The sequence below is a fragment of the Rhipicephalus microplus genome, chromosome 2 (genome assembly GCF_043290135.1).
Source record: "Rhipicephalus microplus isolate Deutch F79 chromosome 2, USDA_Rmic, whole genome shotgun sequence".
Classification (NCBI taxonomy): Eukaryota; Metazoa; Arthropoda; class Arachnida; order Ixodida; family Ixodidae; genus Rhipicephalus; species Rhipicephalus microplus.
The window spans coordinates 289,005,993-289,021,880 of NC_134701.1; the positions used below are offsets into that span (position 1 = coordinate 289,005,993).

General features: G+C 45.0%; 1 protein-coding gene across 5 annotated transcripts in view; it reads right to left on the bottom strand.

The window, feature by feature from the left end:
* The window catches only part of LOC119177839 (uncharacterized), a 355,504-nt gene that overhangs the window by 33,397 nt on the left and 306,219 nt on the right, over positions 1–15,888 (bottom strand). For all 5 annotated transcript variants that reach the window (XM_075882235.1, XM_075882234.1, XM_075882231.1 and 2 more), the window contains one exon: positions 3,174–3,233. In XM_075882235.1, coding sequence (XP_075738350.1) covers positions 3,174–3,233 — 60 coding nt within the window. The remainder of the gene's footprint in view (positions 1–3,173; positions 3,234–15,888) is intronic.

The window sequence follows — 15,888 nt, forward strand, 5'->3', positions numbered from 1 at the left end:
CTCAGAATATAACCAACCAGTATACATAGCCTTCATAGATTACGAGAAGGCGTTTGATTCAGTAGAAGTATCAGCCGTCATGCAGACACTGCGGAATCAGGGCGTCGATGAAGTATATATAAACATCCTGGAATAAATCTACAGGGGATCAACTGCTACCATAGTGCTTCATGAAGAAAGCAACAGAATACCAATCAAGAAGGGTGTAAGACAGGGGAACTGTCACAAACGACTCCAATTTTCGGATTATCCGCGGGCCCAATCTTCCAAAGAGGGGCGCTTTTGTGTTCGGGGGACGACATCCGGCGACTAACGACCCAGCGTGGCGCCGGCTTGTCTTCCCTGCACCTGTACCGAAAGGGGAACCGGCGGCCTAAAAAAGGGAAAATTACCCCTAGATGAGACGGGGTCACGTGTACGCCCCTGAACAGGTTTGGACTGCATCGGAATAGGCAGTTGACGTACAGCCAGCAACACGTGCGGTCGTCGGTGTCGCGAGTCTCGCGTAGGCGGCGAGCATGGAGTGACCCGCGCAACGTATCGAGACGGCTGCCATTCCGGGCACCCTCGTCGTCTACCAAGCCGGCGAGACCTTCAGCGGCACCCGTCAACTCTCCTACGTGCACCAAGAGCTGGCCTGGTCCGTATGGAACTTTTTATTGTGACTTTTTTTAAACTGTTAAATTGTTTTAACCAGCCTTTTTTTTTTAATCTGTGTAGTTGTGTGCGCTGCGACGCACGTTGAAATTCAAAAGCGCCACCATGAGCATTTTGTAATTATTTCCTTGTAACCCTCTTTTACGATTTCCATCTTGTTGTTATTTTATTAATGTTCCGCATATTTGCCTTTAGCCTGTATCTTAGCCCATTTTTTTATGTAGCTGTTGTTTCTATCGCGCGTATCAGTTTTCTTCCTCTGTTATTTTTGTTAACTCCTGCCTTTGCCCCTGTTTTAATTAAATGCTTGTTTATGTGTAATCAAACTCTGTGTCTGCTCTATGAGTGCGTCGGTCAGGCCCACACATCGCCACACGTGCAACCCCGCACGGGTCGGCCAACCCGCAAATAAATTCGAAATGTGCCACTTCGAGGCCTTTTAGGCGTCGCAGGCCGAAGCGTAAAGTGGAAGTCTGCGAGTCTGCCGCACGTCGATGTTGGATCGGCGGGGCCTCACCCGAAGTGTGTGACAGGGACACAATCTCCCCAATGCTATTTACCACGTGCTTACAGGAGGATTTCAGATGCCTAGAATGGGAACAGTTAGGGATAAGAGTTAATGGAGAGTACCTTAGTAACCTGCCCTTCGCCGATGACATTGCATTGCTGAGTAACTCAGGGGACGAATTGCAACTCATGATTACGGAGTTAGACAAGGAGAGCAGAAAGGTGGGTCTTAAAATGAATCTGCAGAAAACCAAAGTAATGTACAACAACCTCGGAAAAGAGCAGCACTTCGAGATAGGTACTAGTGCACTTCAAGTTGTAAAAGACTATGTCTACTTAGGACAGGTAATAATCGCGGAGCCGAACCACGAGATTGAAGTAACTAGAAGAATAAGTATGGTGTGGAGCACATTTAGAAAGCACTCTAAAATTATGACAGGTATATATCCACTATCCCTCAAGATGAAGGTATATAACAGCTGTATCTTGCCGGTACTTAGCTACGGAGCAGAAACCTGGAGACTTACAAAGAGGGTTCAGCTTAAATTAAGAACGATGCAGCAAGCAATGGAAAGAAAAATGGTAGGTGTAACCTTAAGAGACAAGAAGAGAGCAGAGTGGATTAGGGAACAAACGGGGGTTAAGGATATTATAGTTGAAATCAAGAAGAGGAAACGGAGATGGGCCGGGCATGTAGCGCGTAGACAGAATAACCGCTGGTCATTAAGGGTAACTAACTGGATTCGCAGAGAAGGCAAGCGGGTTAGGGGGAGACAGAAGGTTAGGTGGACATATGAGATTAAGAAGTTTGTGGGTATAAATTGGCAGCAGCAAGCACAGGACCGGGTTAACTGGCGGAATATGGGAGAGGCCTTTGTCCTGCAGTGGACGTAGTCAGGCTGATAATGATGATGATGATGATGATGATCATGGATGACAGTGCTTTTCGCTATCAGCGTGCATTGCTGGTATTTAACTTTTCGCTTCCGGTCTACAAGTTGGTCCAAATAAAGAGATTCGTCACAAGGCGCTGACCACTGCGCCGACTAATGCCTTTGTCGACGCCACAATCCCGTGACAATGCCACGCATTAAAGGTACGTTTGGTTTAGTTTCACAGAGACTATCAACGCGTCGGTGGTTGCGCGAGCTTCGATCATGGCAAGCTACCACGCTTGGTGGTAAACCTTGTAATCTGGTGTCTGTTCACTAGTGTTTAAGCAGGAATGGCCTTCGCTTAATATTTCATTGCGTGTCATCTAGCTGTCTACCAGACGGTTGAATTCAGCATGTCCCTGGCGCTGAAATGCACGCACAGACAGCGTAGCCGGTTCTCCGTTTATGGCAAGGCTTGAAGGCCAACTCCTGTGATTTTTCGAGGTCAGTGAATCTCAATGAAATTCACTGGGTACGTTCTTTTGCACGTTTGTGCCATTCATGCCAAATTTCAGGCTTGAGAGTTTCACAAATTCCTTTCAAATGAATTTTACAACTTGCCTTGAAACGCTCACCTCACTTGCCAGAATTAATGGCAACATTGTTTGTTTGACGTTAATTCAGTTTTGCTATTACGTGACGTGAATGGACGACGAAGGTATATGAAACGTCCAAACATGATAATCAACACATGCGTTTCATGTAAAATATGAATACATGCTACGATCATAGCGTACTCGCAGCCGTTTTGCTACCTCCACATGCACAAATATTGGTATCACGTGACGTGAAGAGATGACGAAGGTAAATGACACTTTCAAACATAATAATCATGACATGGAAGTCATGCACGGCACAATTTACGTCTGCCTCGTAATTTTGTGCCTGTTTTAAAGCGACATATCAACCTTCCTCATTCGTGCTTCGCATGTCATCGATTCCCACTGCACGCGGGATCTGCCAACTTTTTTATCATTGTCAGGAAGTACTTGATTTACTGTAGGCCAACACTTGAAGCAAAAGTTGAGCATGATGAGGGAAGTCACTGTTATGCAAGAGCAGAAACGCACTTACGTTTAAGACGGCGATGAAGACATCCGTAATAAAGAGGATAGCGATGAACGGGTTGAAGTCCTGTTCATGCAAAATAAGTGCAAAAGAGGCCACAGTTAGGCACCTTCAAGAGAATCCAACAAGTAATACCACATTTCTAAGGCACGAAAAGCAAATGTATATATTTCTCGATGTAGAAAGAGCACTTGAATTTAGTCAGGTGCAATCGCAGTTTACATGCAATGCTGAGTAATTATTCCACTTACATACATATTTGAAATACTTTTAAAGACTGCTGTTAAAAGAATATGTAATTGTAAAGATGAGTGCGTTGCCTTTTAGGGAAGAAAAAAACAACAAACTTGATAATAATAAATTTTGAAAATTGCAGCTAGGAAAGCGTATACATTTGAGCTCGGGGTTCTTGAAAAAAAATACATCAGGGCGGGCGCCCGGCACGCGTCTGATGTTGTGGATCAAGCGTAATTTAAAATGTCGTATCTTGCAGCAGATAAGTGGGGCACCTGACGGTTGCCGCGAAGGATATTTAAACTTGTCTTGAGCGGTTGTGAAATGGGATGCGTTCTTCGCCGAACAAAACAGGACCCGTAAAACTTACTATTTATTGTCTCTTTCACTGGAATATAATAACGGCTTTTTGTTTGCTGAGGCAAAAAAAAAATCTTTTGGGATAATAAAATAAAAACAGTTACGCCACCGGATGCCGCCAAGAACAAACTGCCGACCCGCTCTACACGAAATAAAGTCGGTTCTTCCTCTCCATACATTCAGCGAACCTGGGTAGAGGCGAGGAAATTACTTCTAAAATGAATTTGAAATATATCACTTGTAACGTCTCTATGCTTTCATTGCGATAGCCATTGCATGTACATTCTCCGCTGAATTTTGCCGCCAGTGCATATATTTGCTGCCAGAATTTTGCCGCCATGCAGATACGCATTATACTCACCGTATATGTATGCGTATCTATCGAAAACACCCCGCCGCGGTGGTCTAGTGGCTAAGGTACTCAGCTGCTGACCCGCAGATCGCGGGATCGAATCGCGTCTGTGGCGGCTGCATTTCAAATGGAGGCGGAAATTTTGTAGGCCCGCGTGCTCAGATTTGGGTGCACGTTAAAGAACCCCAGGTGGTCGAAATTTCCGTAGCCCTCCACTACGGTGTCTCAAAAACATATAGTGGTTTTGGGACGTTAAACTCCCCAAATCAATCAATATATCTGAAAACGCAAGAAAGAAAAATAATCCTGAAAAGACTCCAGCGCGCGGAATCAAGCGTGGAACCTCTGTGTCGTGAATGCGAGGTGTTAACCACTGAGCCACCGAGGAGCACACCTTGAACGCTCAAACGGCAAGCTATTCATATCTGCCACTTTCCACTAGTGATGGGCATTTCGGGGGGAACTATCGCGTTTTAAGCATTGCCAGCAACATGGCGCAATGAGCACGCTGTGGCGCGCGTTCTGATCTCCCGCGCGTACAATGCCGCCAGAGTGGAGAAGGTGGAGGCACGCTCGCGTGCCCTTATCTCGCGGTGCGGGGGATGATCGTACGTCTTGGGTGGCGTTGGGCTTTACTAGAACGTTTTTCTTGTAGTTACCGGGCGCACAAAAGTCACTGCAATCGTTGCACACTCTCCGTTTGCGGAAAGGACACGCTTTTCCGACACAGCGAAGTAACAACTGAGATGCTTATTCGCGTTCATCTGTACCTGTGAGTACGTTTCGTGCGTCATTTGTGCGTGATAAACGTGGGGCACGTTTCGATCTGGTTGCCATTCCGCGCGTTATCTTCCAATTCGTTCCTCTCGCGTTCATTGTTTCGCCTTCGCAGCAAAGCTGTAACTTTATTTGACATGTGATACGCATAGACGTTACAGCTGTCCAAAGGTAATGTTATTATTGCTATTAGTTTTGAGAAGTAATCAAATTACTTGGAGATTCTTCTTGCGTCTTCTTCAAGCAATGTTTTTCATGGCTTCGAATTTGGATGCTGCGGAACCTTTTACAGCGAAAAGTGTTATGAGATCACAAAAAAGGGTCAATTTTGAGCACCGTAGTTGTCCGCCGGCGACGCCGGTGTCCGTAATCACTCTGGCGCGAAATAAGAAAAACACATCGAATTAAATAAAGAACACCAAGGACGCGGTGTAATTTGAACCCGTGTTTTCTGCGTGGGAACCCAGTATTTTACCACCGAGTAACGTGGTATGTTTTTTTTATTTCCGGTTGGACGTGCCCACAAAAGGAAATTATAAATATATTACGGTTCATGATAAACATGACAGAACAAACGGTCATACGTCCCTCAATCACTGCTAAAGGGCATCATGCCTAAACAATTCCTCATCTTAAACAAGGGTTCTACGCTTTCTAACCATGAATTAACACATTCATCTGTTCTTACTACATCGACAAATCTTGATATATTTTCTTTAAAGTACCGTCTTACTGGTCTTCTGTCAGCGTCCTGCAGTGCTTGAAGGTTTTTCGCAAACTGACCCTAAACAGGCTTCATGTCAGGATAGGAATCACGGTAATACAAGTAATAAAGCGTTTTAGAACAGCAAAGAAACAACCAGGTGTCGCACATTGCGTGACGAGTGGGTCGTTGAATGCTTCAACCCATAACAAAGCTTCAGACATAATTCTTGCCCGTCGTCGGCTACATAGCACTAAAGAATTGTACGAAGTTCCTTGCGAGTGTGTAGTGGGTACCAACGCTTCTCTGAAGAATGACAGAGGTTCGCGTAATGAATGCTTTCCTTCTGTAAACAGGAATTATAATTTATCGCGTTGTGGGTAGCGTGAAAGAGTGCTTGTAGCGGTTATCCAAAGAGTGTTTAAAAAATGCTCTAGAAAGGCTGCCATTCCAGCTTTCGTTGTGACTGTTCTGCGCGTTCCGCGCAGGCTTGGCGGTTTTTCAAGGCCCCACCACATTCCGGTGCTTGAGGTTTTGACATACATTATTCTGACTTTGTTATCTTTCTTTCCTTTTTAGGGCGAAGCTCCTAAAGGCGTGGGTATGTATGTATCACCTTTACAAACTGCCCACTACTTCGTCCTTGCAAACATCCCACTACGCCCCATCAGCGATCCTGCACTTCATCGATCAAAAAGCCGTTACAGTGAAGGGGGGACGGAAGTGACGTATAGCTACTACCACTTCTGAATAATAAAATTTGCTTGTATAAATATACACAGTGTTTGTCACGTATTTCATGATGTAGTGGGCGATATTCGCGGATGGTTTACGGATTAGCAAACCCTGCAGTGCTTTGCCCCACTCATTATCATTCACTCCGTAGATATGCTGTGATTGTTTCTTTTGGTTTATTTTAAGGGCAGTGGATATGCTATATTTCAGTTACAATAAGTTGGAAACAAATGAGTGAATTCTTTGAAATTACCCGCTTGTATTCATTCCTTGTATAGTGATTACAACAAAAATGTAATTTAATTAGTGTCTTTTCATTACTGTCCAGTCCGTCTCCGGGGAACGTATGAACATTCTTCGTTAAATTTTAACAAATGATGAAGAGCTATAAGTCAGTGAGGTTGTATTCTCCTCAAAGCGGAACAAATTCTATGGTGCTCACGGCACGGAACGAACTGAAAGCGCACTTCGAAAGCAAGCACTGTGACGTCTATGTACCTTTCTTTGCATATCATATTGCTTTTGAACGCCAGGTGTAGATGAGAAGTCCCCGGGCCCACTAACTGTCTTTGTTTTTTTGGTTCACGTACTTCAAAATTTTACTTTAGTTTCACTATTTTAATGGTGCTATGTTTTAAGTAAAAACTGAATAATTTGCGCAAAGCAGCTGATTAAGACCTGATCCTAAAAGCCAGTCGTTGAGCCTCCTGTTAAATGAAAACAGACGCACGTTTTTCATGACTACATTATTTTAATCAGGTCCTAGTGAAATGCTAACTATATGCAGTTAACGAGAAGGGAAATGTTCAGTTTCGGATATATCCAGTACTTCAAATGAGACCTGATTAAGAGTATATAAAAGACCGAAGTTATACCGACGGTATGGTATAACGCAGCAGCAAAAGCACGAGACCTGATTCATTGGCGAATACTGGGAGAGACCTATGATGTGTAGTGGGCGTAGTACGGCTGATAATGACGATAAAAACACACACCTATTTGACGTTTCTATTTCTCTATCTGCAATAAAGCTGCAACGGGGGCTCGTTGGTACGACATCATTTTGTAATGCGCTGCCAGGTATGACACGAGCCGAAGTAAACGAAAGACAACACAAGGTGATGGGCAAACAAATGACCTACATTATTTCGAACATGCACATACCTATGCGCAGTACGCAATAATTAGGGATTTTAAGAACATAATTACACGAGTACGCTATTCACACATCCTTTTGAAATGCGTATTTTGGCTTTCCACTGCACTGAGTGTAAGCGTTGTTTCAAGACACAAAAATATTGACGCGCTCTATTGGTCAGATAAAGAGAAAAATCACCGAAGCGTAAGCACACCCTCAATCGCACTTTTTTAGGAAGAAAAAATGATCTTTAAAGGCAACCATGTCACCAATTGTATAACACAACTCACGTGTCAGGGGCGCTGATACGTCTTCTTTGACTATACATTACTACGGAGTGCTGTCTGAGGTGAAGAGAAAGACAGCAAAGAGGAACATAATGTTCGCTAGTATTCGCGTGGGCTTGACTTTGCCTTGTATGGCTATCTCTAGGTGTCCTATAAATATATTCTGCAATGCCTTTTACCCCCGCAACATTTTAGTGGGGAGTGCGAGTTCTCCCTTTTAGCAGATTCATGACGATTCTCCGCAGTGGACGCTCCATGGCTGTCTCTGCGATCTCTGCTCAAAATGAAAATGAGGAAGCTTCGGTAACTTCACCAACAGTGCCTACGAACGACGCCATTTTTGATTGTTGACCTTTCCCTCCTCTTTGGTGTTCCTATTTTTTTTTCGGGCCTGTTCATAAACCATTCCATGCTCGAAATAACGGGAATTGTTTGCGTATCAAACTGTGTCGTCTTTCATTTTCATCGCGCCTTGTCGTACCTGGTAGCGCATCACAAGGCGCGCTCTCTATCTCGATGACCACCTGATACGCTGCCTCTCCTGTCCTTCCTTGGCGCACAGTGATTTCGCTTCCTTTCCGCTACTTTTGAAGACAGCAAACAAGGCTTTGTACGTATAGAGACGTTGCTAAAAAAAGTGTTTGCTGCGCTGTCGAAGGCCAGTCCACTCATCGAAACGGTGGCCTCGGCGACGTTCTCTATTCGACGAATTTCGGTCACTTCAGGAGCCTCCACCAACTCCTAAAAACTATAATATTGTGTAGGCACATACACAAGGAAAACAAAAAAGGAAAAACACTGATTTTGCTGGTGCTTCAAGGACAGTTGGACAGTTTACACGTGTGTTTTCCTTGGTTACTTCAAGCGGTAGAAGAGATTGTCTGTCTGTCTGTCTGTCTGTCTGTCTGTCTGTCTGTCTGTCTGTCTGTCTGTCTGTCTGTCTGTCTGTCTGTCTGTCTGTCTGTCTGTCTGTCTCCCTTTTCCTTTCTTTCTTTCTTTCTTTCTTTCTTTCTTTCTTTCTTTCTTTCTTTCCGTACTTGTACTTAATGCCCTATAGATCTGCTTCTCGAAAGCAGACAAGAAAATACGTAGATTCGGTGCATTGAAGTTGAAGCGTAAGGCATACAGTTCTTAAAAAAAAGAAAAGAAGGTCCTGCTAATCAGTGTGATACATGTGACGTATGCACAGCGTAACCTCTAGAATTCTGATTTACTTTCCGCTTTAACATCAGTTTCCAGAGGATGCTCGCATATTTCTCGTGTTTCGAAAGTGCAAATCATTGTCGGCGCACTGCACTTCGAGCGAGTGTATTTATTGTAGGCTTGTTCACAATACGAATCACAGCGCTGCCGGCAAGTTGTGCGCCCTATTACGGCACAGACGAAAGTAAATGTGGCTAAGACAGAGCACAACAGCTGGCGTTTAGTTGACGTTGATGACAATCGTTAGTGGCAGCCGGAATCGGGGAGTGCGAAGCGAGGGTAACTGGAACAAGATGAATGCATCCAGTGCGCACTCCTGCCGCTCGCTTCAAACGCTGGAAGCTGTGCGAGCAAGGGAGTGGGCGGTAGCTCGCCTCAAGATGCATGCTTTAGTGTGAGTTGACGTGTGAGTCCGGTGATTTTGCGTAAAGGAGGAGGCGTTCCCCGTGGCGAAGCGATGGCACGGAGTTTTAATTTTTTGTTTTAGTTTGTCTCGGTAATTTTTTCCGCGCACTATAGCTAAGAGAAGCTCAGTTGTAAAAATTATTGCGAAAAGTTTGACGCCATCACGTTGGAACTTGCATAACTCCGTATGTGCCAAGGAAAAAACTAGCATTGTGGATAAAATGACTGCGCATAACCTCCGCTGCGTGATTCCGCTGGTTTAAATTGCACAGTAATGCAGCGCACAACTTTTGAAATACGCAGTTCCAAGTTCACTGTCTTTGTCTGCACGCTCCTCACGAAGCCAGGAGACAGCGCAGCCCGCGTATTCTTTACATGAGCTCTTCACTTATGAATTCGTCACGTAAGCGTTCGACACCTTAGACAGAACTACAGAAAGAAAAAGGAACGAAAGAGGGAACGAAGGAAGAAAGAAAGCAACCAATAATGAAAAACAAACAAAATAATATGCTAGAGCTCATCGGCATCCTTACCGAGGACTAACAACCTTTTCATGTGCAAGCGGTTTAACCATGTATATTCTTGCTGTTGGTAAGAATTTATGTGCTATTGTCCACTGCTATGGACAGTAATATTCACAGAGTAAGAGCTACTATGTTAAAATCCCCATTGCAGCGCTGTGGTAGGTCAAATAAAAAAAAAGTTCACTAATGCCTGAGTGATAAGTCTTTGGTGGTCGTCTACGAATTTACAGTAGCAATCTTGATGTGTCATTGTTGTCAGCAATGCGCTTCATATGTGGAACGTGAGGTAAAAGTAGACTGAGCCAGAAGAAAGAGAGAGAGAGAGAAATAAATAAAAGGAAGAGACAGGGAATTTAACCTAGACGAACTGATTTGCTACCCTGTACGGGGGTGGGGAAAAGGGTCGGAAAGAGGATAGAAATGGAGAGATAAAAAATAAATTAGAAACAAAAGCAGAGCTCACTAGGACTTACTCACGAAAAATATTTTGCCTTAAGACTCACTCAGACTCACTGTAAGCTTTCTCAACAGGACTCACTCGGGCTCAATCTCGCCAAAATATTGCTCGCTTGGACTCGCTCAACGTCATTCTCTGCGAGTCTGAGCGAGTCGACTGATGAGTCCCTTTGCACAAAACTTTTCTGACCGTAGTTTCTTCTTTTTTCGACCATAGATTATCGGTGATAGTGCTTCTAAACAATTCGGTGGTCATTTTCAATTGCTCACTGTTTTGTCATTATTGCCAGTGGTGTCTTATTTGCGTAATAACCCGTTTCTAAAGTGGCATGTGCTGTTGCCTGCGAGGAAACTGAAGCCGGGGGTTATGGAGTAGGCCAGTCTGGCGATCTAGAATTCAAACATCGGTGTTATCGTACATATTGAAATAAAATCAGGGCAGCTTCATACCACTGTTGCTAATCCCGGAAAAACGCGAAGCAGGGCGGCTTGCCCTGTCTGTCTTTATTTTTTACTTTATTCCCATCTCGTTTGTTTCTCTGTTTTTTCTGCTTTTCTGTTTTGTTTTGTATATTTTTGTCTTTATTACTTCTTTCTCTCTCACTGTGTATCTTTGTCTTTCTTCCATTTCTTTATTCTTTATTCCTCACTTTCTGTTTGTTTCTGTATTTTTCTGTATCTCTCTCTATTTCTTTCTCACCCTTTCTTTCATTCTTCATCTTTCTTGTTTTCTTTATTTCTCTGTCTTGCTCTTTTTTTCTTGTCTCTTTTTCAGCGTCTGTTTCTTTTTTTATTTTTTTCTCTCTTTATATGTTTTCTTGTCTCTCTCTCATTCTGTACTCGTTCCTTCGCCCATCAGAGTTATTGCGTACAATACCAGACAAATCGGAGCAGGTGTCTTTAAAGCGAAACAAAAGATGACGAATGCTTACATCAGGGTTATAAGAAGTACTGCTTATAAATTAGGGATATTTTTAGACAAATGTAGGTTGAGCAAGTTTTTTTTTCATTGAAAGGAATTATATATTGCTGTTGGAAGAATTGTGATACGGTACTTTTGCTTAGTTACAGAGTTGCAAACATCACATTTTAGATGTGGAATATTGCAATTTCTAAGAATTTGTAGGAAGACATCAACTGCTGAAGTAATAATTCCGACGGCGTCATTGGGTTCCTGTTTTTTGTAACGCAATAAGTATGGCAGGATTTTGTGCCATTTGCGACGAGCCAAATATTTCTTTGTTCTCATGAATTGAAAAAAAAAAAAAAGACTTGAAAGAGATTTGAGCTTCCGTTTCAAGAGCGGAAAGCGATAGCGTATTCGGGCCCTGTGCGCATAGCCTTCCTCATGACTAGCCGAGCTTCGGTTCTCGATGCATGCCTCAATCGTGACGTTAGGAAACTAACGACTGTGCTTGTAAGTACGCTGTAATCCCCCCTGATATTACAGTTGTTAAGAGCCCACTACACCGGAATTTGTTGTTTTGCGAATCAGTCAAGTGCGCACTGCCCGTTCGCAGAGAAACACGCGGCCCTGAGCAGCTGCTCATTTTGTTGAAGCTTTTGCAGCTGATGATGGTTGAATGAGTGCTTCCTAATTGGTTCACCTTTAAAGCACCCACTCGTCGCGCAATGTACATGTTTTCGCGCCTAGTCCGAGTATACGCTGCTGGCACGAAATATCACACGTGTTAAAGACCCCCCCCCCCCCCGCCCCCACTTGATGACATTCATGCAGTGCTTATTTTCTCCTAGGCATTTTCAAGCAATAGCGTCACTTTCTGGTGGAACACCTCCTTGCCTCGTAGACAGCATGTGTTTGTTTGTCACTAGAACAGAAATTCTGTTATTTTATTCGCCTCTCTATTTTCCGTAAAACACAAGATGATACTTCGCTCGCAAGCAATGACGCCGACACCGACGCCGAAAATTCAGCGAAACGAGCATTTTAACGCTACCACGTTACTACGAACCTTCGTAATTGCAGGAGTGCATAGCCTTTAAATAAAGGACGGTAGTTAATCGAATGCGCAATTTTTCTTCAAATAAATATTTTAGGAGAGCTCTAACTGCTGTAAAAGAAGTGCACCTGAGACAAAGCTTCATTTCAGGCGGTGCAATAATTAACTCATCACGCGCCACAGATTTTTCGAAACGTGACTGTCACTACAAACATACAAATAACTATCATGTAAAGAATTCTTCTCTGGAATATCGTATCAGTATTCTAAAATACTATCTGATTGTATATAATTGCAGCAAACGAGGTCAAACTATTATCGTTCATTTTTTTCGTTCTTTTTTTTGTAGGCCGGAAGAAATTGTATCAAGTTGTGTCATTCCTGTGTCAAGTAATAAGAATCTGTGAGGGCTTGCTGGTACCACTTCGTTACTTTGCAGAGAGTTATACTGATATGAACCAGAGAAAGGCGAAAATGAAAATGTGCGCACTTTTACACGTCAATATATATATATATATATATATATATATATATATAAATATATATATATATATATATATATATATATATATATATATATATATATATATATATATATATAAGGGAGAGAAGTGTATACCTAAGGGCTCGTATTTCCGTGGTTTAACACAATATTAATGAGATATAACAGACAGTAATGCCAAGGAATGTACAAGGGAAGTTATTAGAACCAATGAAATGTAAATAAGAAGAAAGAAGAAAGAAAAGTGGATGAAAAATTACTCACAGCTGGTAATTTTTTCATCCACATTTCTTTCTTCTTTCTTCTTATTTACATTCCATTGGTTCTAATAACTTCCCCTGTACATTCCTTGGCATTAATGTCTGTTATATATATATATATATATATATATATATATATATATATATATATATATATATATATATATATATATATATATATATATATATATATATATATATATATATATGTGTGTGTGTGTGTGTGTGTGTGTGTGTGTGTGTGTGTGTGTGTGTGTGTGTGTGTGTGTGTGTGTGTGTGTGTGTGTGTGTGTGTGTGTGTGTGTGTGTAAAGGGAGAGAGAGAGAGGGCCTTTAAAAAGTTCGTATTATCAGTACACGATGAAAACGAGGGTTTGAGAGTGCATCTGCCTAGTTCTACCGTAATATAAAACTTCTGTTCTCCATTATATAACGCAATACCATTATTTCACCAAAGCAAAATGGTCCCACCAATCGAGAAAGTCTTGCTCACTGGGCGCAGGTGACGCTGACGCATGCAGCCTCCTCAGGCTACAAAACTCTGCCTCACCCGCCATATTCACATCACCTCAGACTAAGCGACTTCTTCCTCTTATCTTCTTACGAAGAGTATACTTCGCGAGGACGTTTCAAGGACGAAGAAGACGTCATTGCTCAAGTCAACTCTTTCTCAAGTCTGAAAATTTGAAGATGAGGAGTTTCACTTTAACAATCTGCGCCGGCTCATGCATCATGCACATGCAGAAGAGTGCACCCTTTCGTAGGAGATTGTACACAGAAATAAATTTTTTCTTAAGAACGTGTTCATTCGTGTTTTTTGCTTCGTGCTTAAAAACGAACTGTATGAACAGCCCTTGTGTGTGTATTGTGGGAATTGAGGCTGGCCCGCTGCCTGTGCGCGGGCTTTGCCGCCTCTTTTCTCATGTCCCGACATGTCTGCCCTCCTTTGCCGTCAGCCGCGCTGGGAAGGGCGGAGTGACGTTTAACTCCCTCACCCGGTAGCGGATGTTGACTGTGGCGCCGCGCGGGGAGCCTCCCGAGAGGTTTTCGCGCGCTGCGTCGGGAGCGGCGAGTACAGTCCGGGACTTCAAACGGTGAGCCACGCATTCTTTTCCGTCTGTCGAGTCCCGTCGCTCGGGGCTCGTCGGACTTCGCTGACGGCGCCTCGCGCCCGATGCGAACGCTCACCTTTTGTTGCCCCGCTGCGTACTCACGGCCGAAGGGCAGTACGGTGTCCTAGTGCGTGGCCTAGCTACGCCGACCCGTCTCCCTTCGAAGCCAACGCGAGCGCCTTTGCCCTCGCTCGAGCAACCGGGCCCTTTGTTCCGGTGTCTCCGTGGATCACCTTTACCGCGGAGACGTGCTCGTGGCACCCTGTGTAGTACTTTGTGCCCGTGGCGTGGATAAGCCTACTTGCTTTCCCGCCGCGCCTTTTTTGCAACGGGCTGTACTGCGTTTGGTGTTGCCACAATAAAGTGTTGCGACTTGAGCAGTATCGTGTTTCCCGCCACGGCGACGGTTAACGAGTGCCCTGCAGCTCGCTAAGACCGAACCCACGCTGGTGGCCGTACTCCTTCGGGATACGTGTACACCACACTGGCGCCCAACGCGGTGTCAAAAGCTCTAGCTTTTGACTGCTCTTAGCGAGTCAGTTCGCCTGCGCGATTCGGGCTCGTCGCAACATGTCTGCTTCGTGGCATTCCGCGTTGCACCAAGAGGCCACCGCCTCTATCGACGGGCGCCCTTCGGCGCTCGCCTGTGTCGTCACCCCTTTTTGTGGTGAATACACTCCTACGTGGTAGCTGACGCGCTATCTCGTGCCCCCTGTTGTCTGCCGAGAACCTGGATTTCGGTGCGACGGCCGCTCGCGGTGCCTTAGCACATGCAAGCGTCGGGGGCGAAACAGCAGCTTCGCCGCCATTCGGCGAGAAGGGTGAGTCCCCATGCGGACAAACCTTGGCTGCTAACCAGGTAAGCGGCGCACCGCGAAGCGGCCGAGCGGGGGAGCTTTCCGAAGGCCACGAGGCCGAGAGTGAACCCGTAACGCCGACTCACGCGGCGGTTGCTGCGGCCCTGAGTGGGCGCGATACCAGACTCCCCCATTTGGGAGAATGGGAATTGCTTTCGGCAGCGAAGAGCTACTGAAGGCTCAGCAGAGTGATCCGTTTCGAGTCTCGGAGGGACGGAGCGCCGTATACGCTGCTTGCTTTGCGGCGGGCGCCGTTAAACCGTCTTGAGAGGCGCGCCGTTACGCTGCTTGTTCTGCGGCGGGCGCGATTAGGGGGCTGATACAGCGTGTGTCGCTGAGTCCCCGGCGGATTCATTTTGCTGGACCATGACGGGCTCCTGCTGAACTATATAGCCACTGACGACGAGTCCAGCGACCCGTTTAAGGTGGTTATGCCCAAAAGTCTGAGAGCCGCACTGTTGCGATCCTCTCACGACGAACCCATGGCCGGTCACCTGAGTGGCTCAAAAGTTTTTGCAAACTGAGCAATGTTGTGACCTGGCCTGGCACGAAGCGTGGTTTTTATCGCTATTCCGTGCCTGCCACGTCTGACAAACGGTTGAGCCAAGGGTTGGAAAGCCGCCCGGTCTTATGAACCGATTGTCAGTGAGCGTCCGTGGCGCGTACTAGCTGAAAGATCCCCTTTGGGAAAACTCAGCCGTGCCCACATCGCAGACCTGAAGCCCTTTGTCACGGTCTGACGAGCTCGCGCCAGTGCCCTGCGGCACTTCGCGCAAGCAACGGGCACACCCGGAGCGACGGACCGCATTCGGACCCCGCGCCGGTATAATCTGAGGAAGCGGTCACCTTTGTGATT